The 14,997-nt window shown below is 43.2% G+C and overlaps 2 protein-coding genes across 2 annotated transcripts; one reads left to right on the top strand and one right to left on the bottom strand.

Moving 5' to 3' along the window:
- Positions 1-816: 816 nt before the first annotated feature.
- crebl2 (cAMP responsive element binding protein-like 2) lies at positions 817-5,965 on the top strand. The gene is made up of 3 exons (XM_084049987.1): positions 817-1,050; positions 2,355-2,552; positions 3,684-5,965. Exons 1-3 carry the CDS (start codon positions 1,036-1,038, stop codon positions 3,834-3,836), a joined length of 366 nt encoding a protein of 121 aa, XP_083906113.1. The 5' UTR covers positions 817-1,035; the 3' UTR covers positions 3,837-5,965.
- A 1,620-nt stretch (positions 5,966-7,585) lies between these two features.
- Positions 7,586-8,872, bottom strand: gpr19 (G protein-coupled receptor 19; the record flags this gene model as incomplete). The annotated part of the gene is made up of 1 exon (XM_084049864.1): positions 7,586-8,872. The coding sequence occupies one exon, from the start codon at positions 8,870-8,872 to the stop codon at positions 7,586-7,588; it is 1,287 nt and encodes a 428-aa protein (XP_083905990.1).
- Positions 8,873-14,997: the final 6,125 nt, after the last annotated feature.

Genomic DNA, 14,997 nt, shown 5'->3' with positions numbered 1-14,997 from the left:
TAATTACAGGTTGAAAATGGGTGAAGTTGTCCTTTAAGTTGCAGTGAAAGGCAAGAATGGCAGAATGACCTACATCTGTCTGTCTGGTCGATGCCGATCATGGCCACTGGGCGACGGTGTTGGTCAACCTGTAGCTCGCAGACGCTGCCTGTGGTACAGAAAAAACATTTCAAAATGAAAGATTATTGGTATAAATTATACATTTATGACTGTACATTTTTGTATATTTATTTATTTACACAAATTTGACAGTTCTTATTTTAAGTTATACATCGCTTTGATGCAGGCTATGGCTTGGCTTCATTTTCAAATACAATATATGACGGCTTAGAATGACTAACTAAATATCAAATATACAGTATTGTATATTGTTGTGGATGTTTCACCCCGGGGGGCGTGGTCTATGTGTGGAAGGGGCGCGGTATAAAACAGGAAGAGTGCAGCGTTGCCATGTCGGCTTATTATAAGCGACTTTGGACTTATTTTTCTGTAAAGAAACCAGTTGCGTTTTTTTGGGCTTGTTTCTAAAGTGTACTTGCTTATTCAGGCTTGTTTCCTAAATGTTTTAATTATTATTTAAACCAGTGGTTGAAATTGTTTTGTGCCAGGGAAACATGTGTTTTTTCAAAACAAAATATTCCAAACATTCCACATTTTATTGCAAGAGTTTTTGAAAACAGCAGAAGTGTGAGCTTGTAGATCGGCTTTTCTCAAATAGCCAATGCATGATATAGGTTTAAAGTGTGGCTTCTTTTGAGCTGGTTTTCCTAGACCTGGTTGCTTGCTTATTTCTCTCACAAAAGCTGGCAACACTGGAGTGATGTAAACAAAACATTGGCTAAAAACAAAACATTGCAGAGGAAACTCTCTTCATGATAGCATTAGCATAGCAGCTATTAGCAGGCGTCATGTTAACACTTTTAAAACATCCTGAATGACTTTAGGATTGTCTTTTTATTCACCCCCGAGGCTTTGTGTTGTAAAACAAACGGCCGTGTTCAGCTAGTGTTTAGCTGACTACAACGGTGAAGCAAAATGGACGACAACAAGGTAATGCTAACCACTGTAGCTACACATGTCTGATGTACAGTGTTACATTCAGCATGCTGCGGGGTGATCCAGCTGTTCCCTCTGTGTTTGCTTGCTATTAATCCATTGTTTGATACCAGGGATTAAACGAGCCTTTCAGGATTTTCAATCTCTGGCCATGATGACATGCTATAGCCTATAGCTGCACATGACAACAAAACCATCGAAAAAAAGTCGATTGGTGTTATTGTCTGGGGTAAAAACGAAACAACAGCGAAAACAGTTCAAAATGCAGTTCCGTTTGACAATACTGTAGCCCTAGAATGGCTGTGATATGACTTACATTTCATGTATTTCATATACACAATAGAATGGCTGTGATATTCCATACATTTCATATTCCATATACACAATAGTATGGCTGTGATATTACATACATGTCATGTATCCATGTACACAATAGAATGGCTGTGATATTACTTACATGTCATGTATTCCATATACACAATAGATTGGCTATGATGTCATATTACATACATTTCATGTATTCCATGTACACAATAGACTGGCTGTGATATTACATCCATTTCATGTATTTCATATACACAAATGAAGATACATTTCATGTATTCTATATATACAGCCATAGATCACTCCTATGCCCTCCCTGGGTAGCAGACTCATCGTGGTCTACTCACCCAATAATTAATTGCTCCAACTTGGGGTCATTGTCCTCTAGTTTCTTTCATATCCATTTCAAAGTTCTGTCAGAAAACGTGTGTTTAGTAAAATCTCTCCACTTTTCCCACGATCTGCACACGGACCACGGGTCGACATGCTTGCAGAACGGTCAGGACTGGACTTAATGCAAACTTCCTCTGGGGTGCATATAAGTATGGGGCACACACAGGTGTGATTGATTAACCAAGACCAATCGCAACGCACCTGTCAACTGTGTGCCCTATTCGTATGTCATGTGCAGGTCAGGGGAGATAGTGCAGTATGAGCTTCAGGCAGTGCTGCTTGTCAACCAGTGCCTGACACCAGTGTCTAAATGTCTCAATGGAAGAGTAGGGAGATCACCTCTATCCACTGCACATGTCCTAGTTATTGTATTAATATAACATAACAGACCCTACCATACAGCTTGGTAAAAACTAAATAAATAACGCATTATTCATCAAAATAAGTTCCGGATCACAGCTTCACTTTTCTCCTGATATATTCTAGATACTTTATTGAATTATTATTGTAAAGACACTCCATTTATGCATAAGGCTGAAACATTTTAACCAAGCCAATGTGTGTGTGTTTGGTGTGTTCAGATCGTGGGAGGTAAAGTGAAGAAGCCTGGGAAGCGGGGACGCAAACCTGCAAAGATCGACCTGAAGGCCAAGCTGGAGCGCAGCAGGCAGAGCGCACGGGAGTGCCGAGCCAGGAAGAAGCTGCGCTACCAGTACCTGGAAGAGCTGGTGTCCAGCAAGGAGAGGGCCATCTGTGCACTGCGAGAGGAGCTGGAGATGGTACCTACTAGCTTTGTCAATGTCATTATGGGGACCCCCCAAAATGATATTTGAACTGGGGACCCCCCACCCTGACAAGCACTTGGAATTGTAGGAGTTGAGGCATCACATTTTGTTTGACTCAGTTCGACAGATAAATGTTGTGAAAATAGCCGATCTACAAGCTCACAACGCCTCGCAACTGTGAGCTTGCCTTGCAGATCGTCTTTTTTTCACTATTCTTGCCTCTTATATTATTTGACAATTTGGCCAATGTTTGACCAGTTTTTATACCAGTTTGTTGATTACAATTAATTTCTTTCTTCTATTTATTCTTAAAAGTCCTTAAATTGTCACCTTACTGTCATCTTGGGACCCCCCCACAATCATGTGGGGGGACCCCTCTGGCGGTCCCGACTCACAGGTTGAGAACCACTGGTCTAGAACAGCCATTCTCAACCTGTGGTGGGCCGTGGCTTACTGGTGGGCCGTGAGGATATTGCAAGTGGGCCCCCAAATTATTGCTAAAACACTAAGATGTTATTGATAATATCAACAGCAAAAATATGTAAAACACACAATCAATTGATTGATTAATAAAATAAACATGTTCCGAAAATGCACACGGCCCACCTATCTGACCACTTAACACGGCAGCCATTCGGTTAAGTGGCCAGATGGGTGGGCTGTGAACGCTTTTGGGGTTTTTCAAGTGGGCCCTGAACCAGAAGAGGTTGAGAACCTCTGCTTTAGAGCCAGACTAAAGGGGCTAATTTGATTACTTGCCAATTATGGTTGCGACTTGAAAATCAAATTAGGCGTAAATCGTAATCACTTTCAACTTGGTTGGCATCTCTATTTTGGGCATTGCATTTCTTTAAAAAAATGCGAAATAGCAGATCTACAAGCTCACAACGTGTCGTGATGAGACCACCTGTGAGCTTGTAGATCTGTTATTTTCACGTATGATGAAGTAGAAAATGGGTCTTGCAGTATGTGGTTAGGGCTACTTCACTATTCAATGGTGTGGCTCAAAGAACAACAATTGTTTTTTCTACTGAAAAGTGACACGTTTGTGAACAAAGTGTAACTGCCGTCGGTAGAGGTTATGTTAACGTGTACCATGTTTGTTTTTGTTTTCGTCCCTATAAGTACAAACAGTGGTGCTCAGCCATGGACCAAGGGAAGATCCCCGCGGAAATCAAGGCTCTCCTCACAGGCGACGAGCAGAAAATGTCTCAAGGCAGCAGTACCAAGACGTCCAAGAACAGCAAATCTAACATGCCCAGCAACGGCCAGGGCTAACCTTCTCTGGAAGACCATAGACGCCCTCTCTAGCCCCTGGAAAGAGAAACAACTCCTACACAGAGAGTCAGTGCAAAGGCCTTGGAGCAAAAAACAAAAAAAATGCCTTGTTGGTCCCTCTTTCGTTCTGTACAATCTGTCGTGTGGTTTAGAAGTGAGATTTGACTCCTCCTGTGTACGTGCCTCACAGGAAGGGGCACGTAAGCTTGCAGTAAACCACCAGACCTCCTTATGTTTGTTCAAAAGATGAGCATAGTTTTGCTTTTTACAACTCGTCTAATTCACTAAAGTTTAGGAGAGGTGTTCAGATGCATACACAACCTTGTCAGAAGTTACATGTCATTTACAAATATAGATGCTGTATCTGTGTCAGCAAACACCTAATTAACCAGTATATTGCTTAGTATTTTTTTTGTTTCCGTACACAAGGTATAATGCATGTAAAATGGTTGTGTAAGTTCACACATCTGGTATAAGCAACAGGCTACTTCCTTTTGTTCTGTTTTCCACCCGTCATAGTTTTGAATGGTATGGATCTAGAAATGGCCAAAGGGATTTTTGGACTTAGAAATAAGGTCTGGCTTGTTACTAATATGCTAATGGTGGTTGTTAAGAATGTTTGCCAAAAGATGTTGGCCTCACTACTGGTATAGGCATTCAAATGAATCCCAGAGGCAGGTGGGAGCATGTAAGACCAAGACTGCTTGAATGCTGCATATACTGTAGATACAAATTTAGCACACACGCCAGGAGTCAAAATGTATGTTAGTACTGATACGTTGATTTGGATGTACAGTATGTATGTGGATCTATTTTTGTATTTGTATTTTATATATTGGATCGAAAGAAAGCACTTTGTGGATCTTTTGTAGTGTGTTCGTCATCACAAGTCCGGCCCATGAATTGTCTGGACCGGGTCTGTTGGATTGGCCGAACAGAGAAAGTTGCAATTCCACTGTTTTTTTGTTTGTTTTGTTTTGTTTTTTTTAAGATGTTGCGTGACTAGCGTCTGCTTTTATGTGAAAAAAAATATTACAATTATAAATGGCAACTGTTTGAACTTTGACTCTGGGAAATTAAGTATCTTAACAACAAAGGGGTTTAAGAAGCCAATTCCATGGAAAAGTAGAACAGTTATTATGCAGCGCTGCGACTCCTATTTTCTCACTATTTCATCTTATATTCCATTGTTCTTTGCAAATGAAAGCGGTTTGGATGGAAGTTGCAGTTTAATTACAAATATAGCTCTTTTCTCTGTTCAAGTCGTTCTAAAATGTAAATTCCTTAATCCATGGAACGGAGAAGATAATCAAACTTTTGCTTCTTATGTCCCTTAAACCAGTGGTTCTCAAAGTGGGGTCCCTGGCGCAATATTTTAGATGGGGGTCTGGCGTCCGCAGCCAAATTCATATTAATTTGGGGGTTTGAGAATGATAAAAGTTTGAGAACCACTGTTTTAAACATCATTAGCCTCAGGTAAACACTTTGCACCTTGTTAAATTGGGAAGAACTAATTGGGTCAGTTCCTCAGTGTTGCAGCACGCAAAACTTTTTTTTCCCTCTGCACCAAACCTCTTTGCCGGAAATAGCCGATCTACAAGCTCACGACGCCTCGCAGCACAAGGCGTTGTGAGCTTGTAGATCTGCTATTCCTCAGAATAGGGATGCTAGGGTTCAGGTGATTGAATTTAAAAGCATTTACCAATCATCACACGAAGATTTGGCGGACCCCCTGTAGTAACTCTGAGGACCCCCTAGGGGCCCAGATCCCTGTTGAAGACCCCTGCACTAGTATACTAAAAGCACCTAAAATGGGTTGGATACCCTCGAACCTTGTGGATAATGATCTTTAGGTTTCTGTAATACCTTGTGCACAGAAGAGCGTGATGATATGGAAAGATGGCAATTAGCCTCCTGTCCTTATTAGAGGAAATGGGGAAAAAAATACTTAAAGAAGTTGCTAAGTAGCCATTATTTGATCTCTGCAATATTACCGTAGTCTAGTAAGCCTCTGTATTTCATGCAATATAATTCAATAATAAAGGGGAGGAGTTGGTAAGATTGTACATCCATTTTCAACATAACATTTGCTGTAAACACAAACCACGCAGTGATGAATAAAGTGGACATTCCCACCCTTTGTGTCCTTGTGTTTAGGCCTGTCACAATCGCCAAATCACAATTATTGCCATTATTGTTGCATAAGCATATGTGAGCTTGCTGTGAGCTTGTAAATCTGCTATTTTTGAACATTTTTGAAAAATCTTTAAAGTGTTGAATAATTTAAAATTGTTTAACACAAATTCTTCTGGGGGTCCCTGGCACAAAACATTTTCAGATGGGGGTCTGCGGCCAAATATATATTTCAACTTGGGGGTCCTTGGCACACTGTCAAGTCATGTCACCATGACTCGGCCATAACCATATAAGGAGTTGCCAATGCAGCTATGCCCAAATACAGTGTGTTGTCTAACGTCAATGTGTTGTGGCATCAGGTGCAAACAAATCAGTCAGCTCCATATACAGTATGGGCACAAAATGGGGCATTCCCATATATGGGCATATATTGATGACATCAGGGATCTCCATATATGGGTATAAAGGGGACAAGGACTGACAGATACAGAGATCTCCATTTATGGGCATATCAGTCAGATCGGCAGTGCGACGCCTAGTTTAATTATGGGTGCGTTCGGAAATTACGCACCGGAGCACACTCGCCTATTAGTTTGTATTGGCCAGTGCGCTCAGTGCTGTATTTTCGAACGCGCCCTAAATGTCCGTCAATTTAAAAGCATTGTTTTGTTTAAAGGCCTTCCTCCCCTGGCACTTGGCTTCTGTGCCCTCAAAAACATACACTATCAAAAGCAAGTGGCCTTGCCCCTAAAAAGAAGAAATTCCAGGCCTGGTTCCAATGTGCAATGCCAAAAAAACAATTAAATCGTTAATTGCAATTATTATTAGCCCTGCATGTGTTTTAACCACCCCGACTGGATATATTCACAGATAAACATTTCTGCAGACCACCAGGTTCTGAGACTTTACATCAACATTAATACATGACATGTATTGTAATGTAATCCTTAGGAATTGTGGCTATTTGAATAGATTTTATTGTTGCTTCTTCTGTAGAAAGCATGGGTCTTGAAATCACAGTTGACAGAACATACAAGACGTCTCACAAGTGTATCATCACACAATGACATTAACAATGTCTTTTTGCACAAGGCGGCGTTAGCATTTAGCAAGGTTAGCAAGGTGAGAACATGGCTGCCAGGCAGTAGGCATTGTGTCCTTTTCAGGGAGCTAACCTTGATGTGCAGGTGTTGGCTCTCTAACCTGAATGGGGTTTAGCCCTCGCTTAAAAATGGGAATCACAAGAATTACAAGTACAAGTGAAGGTAACGCAAGTGTGACAAACGTTACAGAATGATCTCCGTCTACAATCTTCTTCGTAAAGCTCTCCGTATCTTGACGGTCCGGGAAACGTGATAACAATAGACTACCGTATACTGCACTACCTGAGAAATCCATTGAACTGCAACGCACATTAAGTATACACACATTCAAGATTTGGCTGGTGGTCAAACATAGACTAGACAAAGACATTCAGTTTTTCTTCTTTTAGTGCTTTGCTCTAAGTTGCAACTGAATGTAGGGCGCAAATACCCCAACTTTTCAAAAAGTGTCACCAGAATTTGTATATATATTTTTTTTTTCTCCACAGTTTCATAAACTTGCCCTCAGATCTACACAAAAGTATTAGGAGGATTGGCGTTGATGGGCCAGGCTAGTTTCTTTTCCTTTGCTTCTCGGTCGAAAGTGTCATACACGGAGTCCTTTGTCAGGGTCTTTGTTGACGACACAGGAACGTCGACCACCCCGACGTAGTTCTTCTTGGCCATCCGTGAGCTGGCCGTGATGGTGTAGGCGTTGCTCCGGTAGCACTTCATGGACGACATGCAGAACGTCTCCCTCATGCCCCGTCTGAAGTTTGCGTTGTACACAGAGTACAGCGTGGGCTTAGACGCCGTGGAGCTGAAGGAAATCCACGAGATGGCGGTGAAGAACAGCGCCACCCGCCTGCTGGGGCCGTCAGTCTCGCTGGGATGCCACAGCTGGGCCACGTAGAACGGGGTCCAGGTGAGCAGGAACACCGAGTTGAGCATGAGGAACATCTTGATGGTCTTCACTTTAGTCCTGGGCACGATGTTCATGGTGCGCCGCACCGTGTGGCCGTCGGCGCTGATCCTCCAGATGTAGCGGACCACACGCTGGTAGAAGGACACCACCAGCATAGCCGGCAGCAGGAAACCCAGGAGGAAGTGAGAGGCGGCGTAGGCCATGCCGCCCCAGCTGTCGGGAAGGAAAAAGTCACAGTGGCTGCCGCCGGCGTCCATGGACGAGGAGCCGTAGAAGAAGAGGCAGGGAGAGACGAAGGCCGCGTCGAACAGCCAGGAGGCCACGATCATCCTCTTGGCTTTCTCCCGGGACACCTTGAAGCTCAGAGGGTAGACGATGGTGTAGAAGCGATCCACGCAGATGGAGAGCAGCACGTACACCTGCACGCCGGGACACAGGTGCTGGAGGTAGCGCACGGCCTTGCAGGCGGCGGCGCTCAGAGGCCACCGGCCCGAGGTGACCTGCAGCAGGACGAAGGGCGCGCAGCCCAGGCTCAGCAGCAGGTCGGCGCAGGCCATGGACACCACAAAGTAGTTGGTGGTGGACTGAGTCCTCCGGCTCCGGTGGATCACCAGGCACACCAGGGCGTTCCCCAGGATGGACACCAGCCACAGGACCCCGAACACCAAGCCCAGGACGGCCACCTCGCCTGAGGTGAGCTCAAACAAGGCCACGGTCCCGTTCTTCTGGCCGCCGGACGGCCCATCCTGGTTGCAGAGGGGAGTTGTGGGTGAGCCGGCCTGGACCGTTGAGTTGTCCCTCTCAGAGAAGTTAAAGGTCGTCAGATATGTGAAGGCCGGGGAGTACAGGGAGGGATTGACACCGCTGGTTTCCGTTGAATGTGCGTACACCATGGCTGGACCAGCTGCAGAGACACGTTCAACACATGGATGCTGGTTAGGAACTCAATGAAGTGAAGGTTGTTAGTGAAGTAAGTGTCCATTCAAACTGAGAGTGCAGCAGTCTACACACCGTATTTAACAATGCTCAGTTGTGTAATAACTGTTTGGTAAGAACATTCAAATTGGCGATCTTGTAGATCTGCTATTTTCAAATATCCGAGGGTTGAAGTGATTAAACTGATTTTGATGCTAAACAAACATATTTTTCTGGATACCCCCTCAATAACCATTGGGTTTGAGAACCACTGTGGTAAATTATGCAATATTGTTCCATGTCCCATAGGTCTTATTTCTAGTCCTATACTATCTAGGAACTAAATAAATAAAATCTGTTTTGTAAATTGAGGGATCTGTCTTGAGAACTCCTATAGGCCTCTTATGTAGGCTAGCTAGGCTACATCACTGGTTCTCAAAGTGGGGTCCGGGGACGCCCAGGAGTCCTTGGAGATCAGTTTAACCACTCTAACCCTATATACATTGGCTATTTTGAAACAAATCTTGAAAAGATTTGAAAAATGTGTAACATTTTAACAACACAAATCTTGTATGGGGGTCCCTGGCACAAAATATTTTCAGATGGGGGTCGACGGCCAGATTCATATACATTTTTGGGGGTACTTTACTTGACATGTCACATGAAAACGTTCAAGCTACATAATTGTCCTACATTTACAGTCAGAATGCCATACTAGCAGAGTTCCTTCAAATGGACGCAGCATGTGCAGTGACAGTGTAAATTAATGTTATTTTGTCCAATCTGTATAGTACAGAATGTTAATACAACTCATACAGTGGTGGTTGATTTTGTATTTTTTTATAGAGTGCAGCTTTATGTGAGTGTGTGCTTTTAACCCCTTTTTCTGCCCGATTGTAGTCGTTTTTTTGCCAATTAATTCCTCCCCACACATTTGTGTGGTCACGGCTGTTGATTCCTATACTGACTCACCTGCCAGTGAGGAGCCCCCACAGGGAGGACTTAAAGCCTTCGTGCTACTCCTCCCGCCCTACACTCCTTGATGTCAGGTGCCCCCCCCCCCGCGTAGGATTACGTGCAATGCCAATTATCACTCTCCCTGCCCGGCTTCCCTCCCCCTAACATGGGCCAATTGTGTTGGTGTACTGTAGACACTCGACAAAGCCGGCTGCGCCACAGTGGAACCGAACCCACAACCTCGGCGGTGGTGGGCAGGCACTTTACCACTTTACACTTACATCCGTGGAACCTGACCCCAAACCCAGAAGGAATGCTGACAACAGATGATTTCATTAGCACTCCACACAGAGGCAATGAATGAGTGTCAGCAGAGAGCCTGCTTCTGTCTCTGAGGAGGTTAGTAATGATGTGAAACCATTCACATGGGAGATGGATGCTTATTTATTGTCATGTTTACTCTACTGGTGCTTCTGTATTCCCCCGTAGCAACCACCTGCTGCTATGACAATCAATTATCCAATTAGAGCAAGGCAGTCCCTCCAGGCTATGGGATCGAGAGTAATTTCCACGGTGAACCTCGTTCATTCCCATGCTTTCTGGGTGCAGAGAGCAGTGGTTCTGACATCTTGCTTAAGTAACATCAATGGTTCTTAAACATTTTTATGTCAAGGACTCCCAAATGTATATGTACAGTATTTGGCCACAGACCCCCATCTGAAAATACTTAATGCCAGGGAGAGAGACCCCCAGGAGAGAAGATTTGTGTTAGAACATTTCAAGAATCTTAGAAAAAATAAATTTTCAATCTACAAGCATATAATACTCTCGCATCGAAATGCCTTGAGCTTGTAGGCAGTCTATTTTTGAATAGCCAAAGTACAAAATAGGTTTAAAGTGGTTAAACTGATTGCAGGCTTTATTAACTTATTTTGCTGGGGACCCCCTGGAACCACTTTCAAGGACCCCACTTTGAGAACCAGTGGCTAAATCCTATGTCTGTGTGTGGAAAAACGGAACACCATGACAACCCAACAAGGCTGTGACAGCCTTATGTCAACAATGCTTTAGCTTGTGAGCAACACACTGCGCAGGACAAAAGCTGACATTTGCTGTCATTGTTAAAGACTGGATTTAAAATAGGCTAATTGGCTAAATAAGTAAGGATATTGTTCTACTTTTCTTAGAAAGCGTGAAATGGAATAAGTGCTGCTGTTGCCCATGTATTCTATTCCATAATAATAGCCATGTGTTCTATTCCATAATAATAATAATAGCCCTGCATTCTATTCCATAATAATAGCCCTGTATTCGATTCCATAATAATAATAGCCCTATGATAGACTGCAAACAGATACATTATCCTGTAAATTCGTACATTTTTAATCGTCGTCAGATTGCCAATTAGGGGCCTATACCCCTACTAACGGATAGATCTGATAGGTGTAGGCTTTCACCAATATATATATATATATATATATATATATATATATATATATATATATATATATATATATATATAGGCTATTTATCAATCATCTTTCATTCTATTTTGGCGTTAAGGCGGGCCTATACTGTACGTGACTTCTGTAACTGTTGTAAATAGGCTTGGTCTCATAACATTTATTTTTTAACACAATCAACAACAAAGCATTGGATTTCATGCAGTTCAATTCAAATGTAATGCCATTTAATTCACATCGTAAAATACAGGCTACTATAACTGAATCAGGCCTAATAATGAGCCCCACACACACACACACACACACTGCGATGCTCTTTTTAACGAGGGACAAATCCAAACGCACGCACCTGTTCTCACCAGGATACAGATCGCATGTTGTTCTTATCTTCGGTCTGTGTCATGGACGTTTTCCCTCAGTCGGTGAAGGTCCGTCATTCAAGACATGGTGGGTTTCTTCATTCACAACAACATCCTCCTCCTCATCCTTCTACAGATGATGATGTTACGGCACTGTTTCCCAATTAGTGGGTCGGGACCCATTTGTGGGTCGCCAGAGTGAATAGCCTATATCCCTTTATTTTAGGTTTCATGCATTTTGTCATTCTTATTATTTTTTCCACAAAAAAATTACACATTTTCATTTGTTGAAAACTTCAAATATTTTTGTAAAACAATTTCATGAAAAAAATAGAAAATAATTTAGAAATTCCCCATACTAGAAAACAAATGTTTAAGAAGTTGTGAGCTTGTAGATCTGCTTTTTTCACTAGTTTGAGTCCCGGGCAAACATACAGTATGATTTATCTGGGTCTAGAGCTAAAAGATTTGGGAACCATTGTGTTACAGGACACAAGATATGTCACGCTGCTCCTTCCTTCCACAGACGATCATTATAGCTCTGGTCCACCCGAGTCATTCTCTCTACCGCTCTGCCAGAAGCAGTGTTGTTCCCATGGACTAAAACGTCCACTAACGTGCGATTGTCCACACTTTTAGTAAAAACGAAGAAAGCGATTTCGCTATCCACCGAAACAACGGCAGTTTGATGATGTTGAAAAACTATTCTTTGCGGTGGGAAACGTCTCGGAATCCCTTTGGTGTAAATACACTTTTTGGCCATGAGATAAATATGTCCACCAGACCGATATTATTTTATTTGCTCAAGTGCTGGTCGATAGAAAATACCATTGACGGCGGCGGCGCACTTGAGTAAATACAATAATATCCGTCTGGTGGACATATTTTATTTTCTGTCCAAAAAGTTTATTTTTCACAAAAAAAGGGGTTCTGACTTCTGATTGTTTCCCTGAGTAGCGAAATAAGGTTTATTTTTACTACAGTTCAGACCTCGCACATTAATGGACGTTTCAGTCTATGGGAGAGTGTGGGAATAACAGTTCTCAACCTGTGGGCCGGGGTCCACTGGTGGGCCGTGAGGCTATTGCAAGTGGGCCGCAAATAATTGCCAAAACACGAAGATGAGATGAGATGAGCTCACAACACTTGTAGTAGATCTATAATCGTTTTGGGGAATCATTTCGAAAAATAAAAATACACAAATCCTCTCTTATGGAGGTCCCTGGCACATATTTTCAGATATATAGAGTCATTGAGAGTTACGATACTCCTGTAGACTTAAAATGGAGGATGTTAAAATAATATTTAATGTTCAATAATATAGAACTAAGTACAAGAAGGGTGTTGGAAGTAACACTTGCCATACAGCGACAAATAGTTCCAAACACTGTTGTGTGGTTCCAGCGTTCAGCCCTCTTAATGGGTGTTTCTGACGCATACTCACTACATGAACCAGGCCATACATCACAGACCAGTGTGTCTGCATGTTATTTGTGGCATCTTGATATATGACATCATCGATATGCCATAAATTGAAGCTCACACTGCATGCATTTTACAACACAAACAAACCGTGTTCTGTCTTGCGAGCACATGACAGAAGCACCTGAAGATGCAGACTTTCTTTTTATTGAAAGTTGGGCAGATGAAGGCAGGAAGAGCAACAATGACATGCTGGTCTGTTTGACAATAAAACATTCCTACTGGTAAAGTGCAGGGAGAGAGAACAAGAGGAAGGCTGCAAAACGTTGTGGAAAGTCAAGGACAAGACGAGCTAAAGACGGCACGAAGCGAGAAACTCTTGAGGCTGCACATTTTTGTTGAAAGTCACACAGACGAGCCAAGAAGATGGAGCATGAAACTATCGAGAGGCTGCTTGTCGAAGGCCAAAGACAGACGAGCCAAGAGTGTGAAAAAACACAAGGCTACAGCAGTAACCCCAGTCAACGGCACGCTCAGATTAACAGGCCTGGCAGGGCAGGGCACGAGGCTCTGGGGGCCACACAGACACACACTCCCGGCAGCACCCCCCCCGACACAATGTTAGTAATATGTCAGATCAGGTGTGTATAAAAGAGTGCAATCACGCATGCTACGTGAATTAAACACACTGGCAGAATGGGTCCCATGCACAGTGCGCACACAGCCCAGGCTTTACATCTGGTTTAGTTGGAGTGAATACAATGAACTGCTGCCTGGAGACTGAAGAGATCTTTTTTGTTATATCGCCGCTGTCAGGTGGAAACCTTGTATGTCCAAAACCGTTATAGCAGATCTACAAGCTCAATGCGTTGCAATCCAACGGGTTGTGAGCCTGACAGCAATTTGTTTTCTTCTTTTCCAGATCACCATGGTGGTGGCTGATAGTCTACTGACAAAGCGTCTTCAACTAATGAAAGTAATCGCAATCGCCGGCTCGTCACACGTCAACAGTCAAATGTCGCAGCCGTGACTAACAACATCTGGCAAACCGCTGGTCCAATCAGCGGATACTTTCTAGTGCACACCGGCCAAGAAGCAGGCCAAAGAAGTGCATCCATGCATTTGTTTTAACATAGTATTTTTTTTTTCAGGCTTGGATCAAGCTGAAACTTTGCCCACATTTGGAGACATGTCATTGATTGAGTGGAGTCCCTCAGGGCTCTGAGCTAGTGTATTTTCTGTTTTCAGTTATTGTGGGGAAACTAAAGCTTTCACAGGAAATAACCGATTGACAAGCTCATGACGCGTTGCAAGCTTGTCGATCTGTTATTTTCTGCGAAAGCTTTCCCCACAATACGGATGCTGGGGTTTAAATGTTTAAGGATACTCCTGATGGGGGCCACGCCATTCGGGTCGGGTAGGGTTCGGGCAGAATTTGAGAACTCTACCCTGGGCACCTGACGGGACCCCTGTGGGCACCACATCGTTGTGCGATGAAGAATAAAATAGGACTATAGTGGCTCATTGATTTGGTGGTATATATATAAAATATATGTATATACAAAAACATTTTGCTTCTTTATTATTCCACTTATCGAAAGTGTAATTGATAGAATAATGGCTAATGGACTGGACCGTATGGTATTGTACTCTATAAAAAACGGGGGTCAGGTTATGTATAATTACTGCTCCCATGGCCCATGCTGACGGGATGCTGTCGCAGCACATCGCCATGGGAACCGGCCAGTTGCTAAGCGCTACCGAACGCTGCCGGATGGGAGGAGGCGGAAAATGGAGGGACAGAGAGAGAGAGAGAGGGAGAGATGGACAGAACAGAAAGCGGGTGAGAGGAAGGGGAATGTCCACAGAGAGGTCATGCACAAATTAGCGCCACAGAATTGC

The sequence above is a fragment of the Gymnoscopelus microlampas genome, assembly GCF_963454915.1.
Source record: "Gymnoscopelus microlampas genome assembly, chromosome: 23".
NCBI classification, from domain to species: Eukaryota; Metazoa; Chordata; class Actinopteri; order Myctophiformes; family Myctophidae; genus Gymnoscopelus; species Gymnoscopelus microlampas.
Note: the sequence above shows the minus strand (reverse complement) of the source record. Positions and strands in the feature narration are given on the sequence as shown.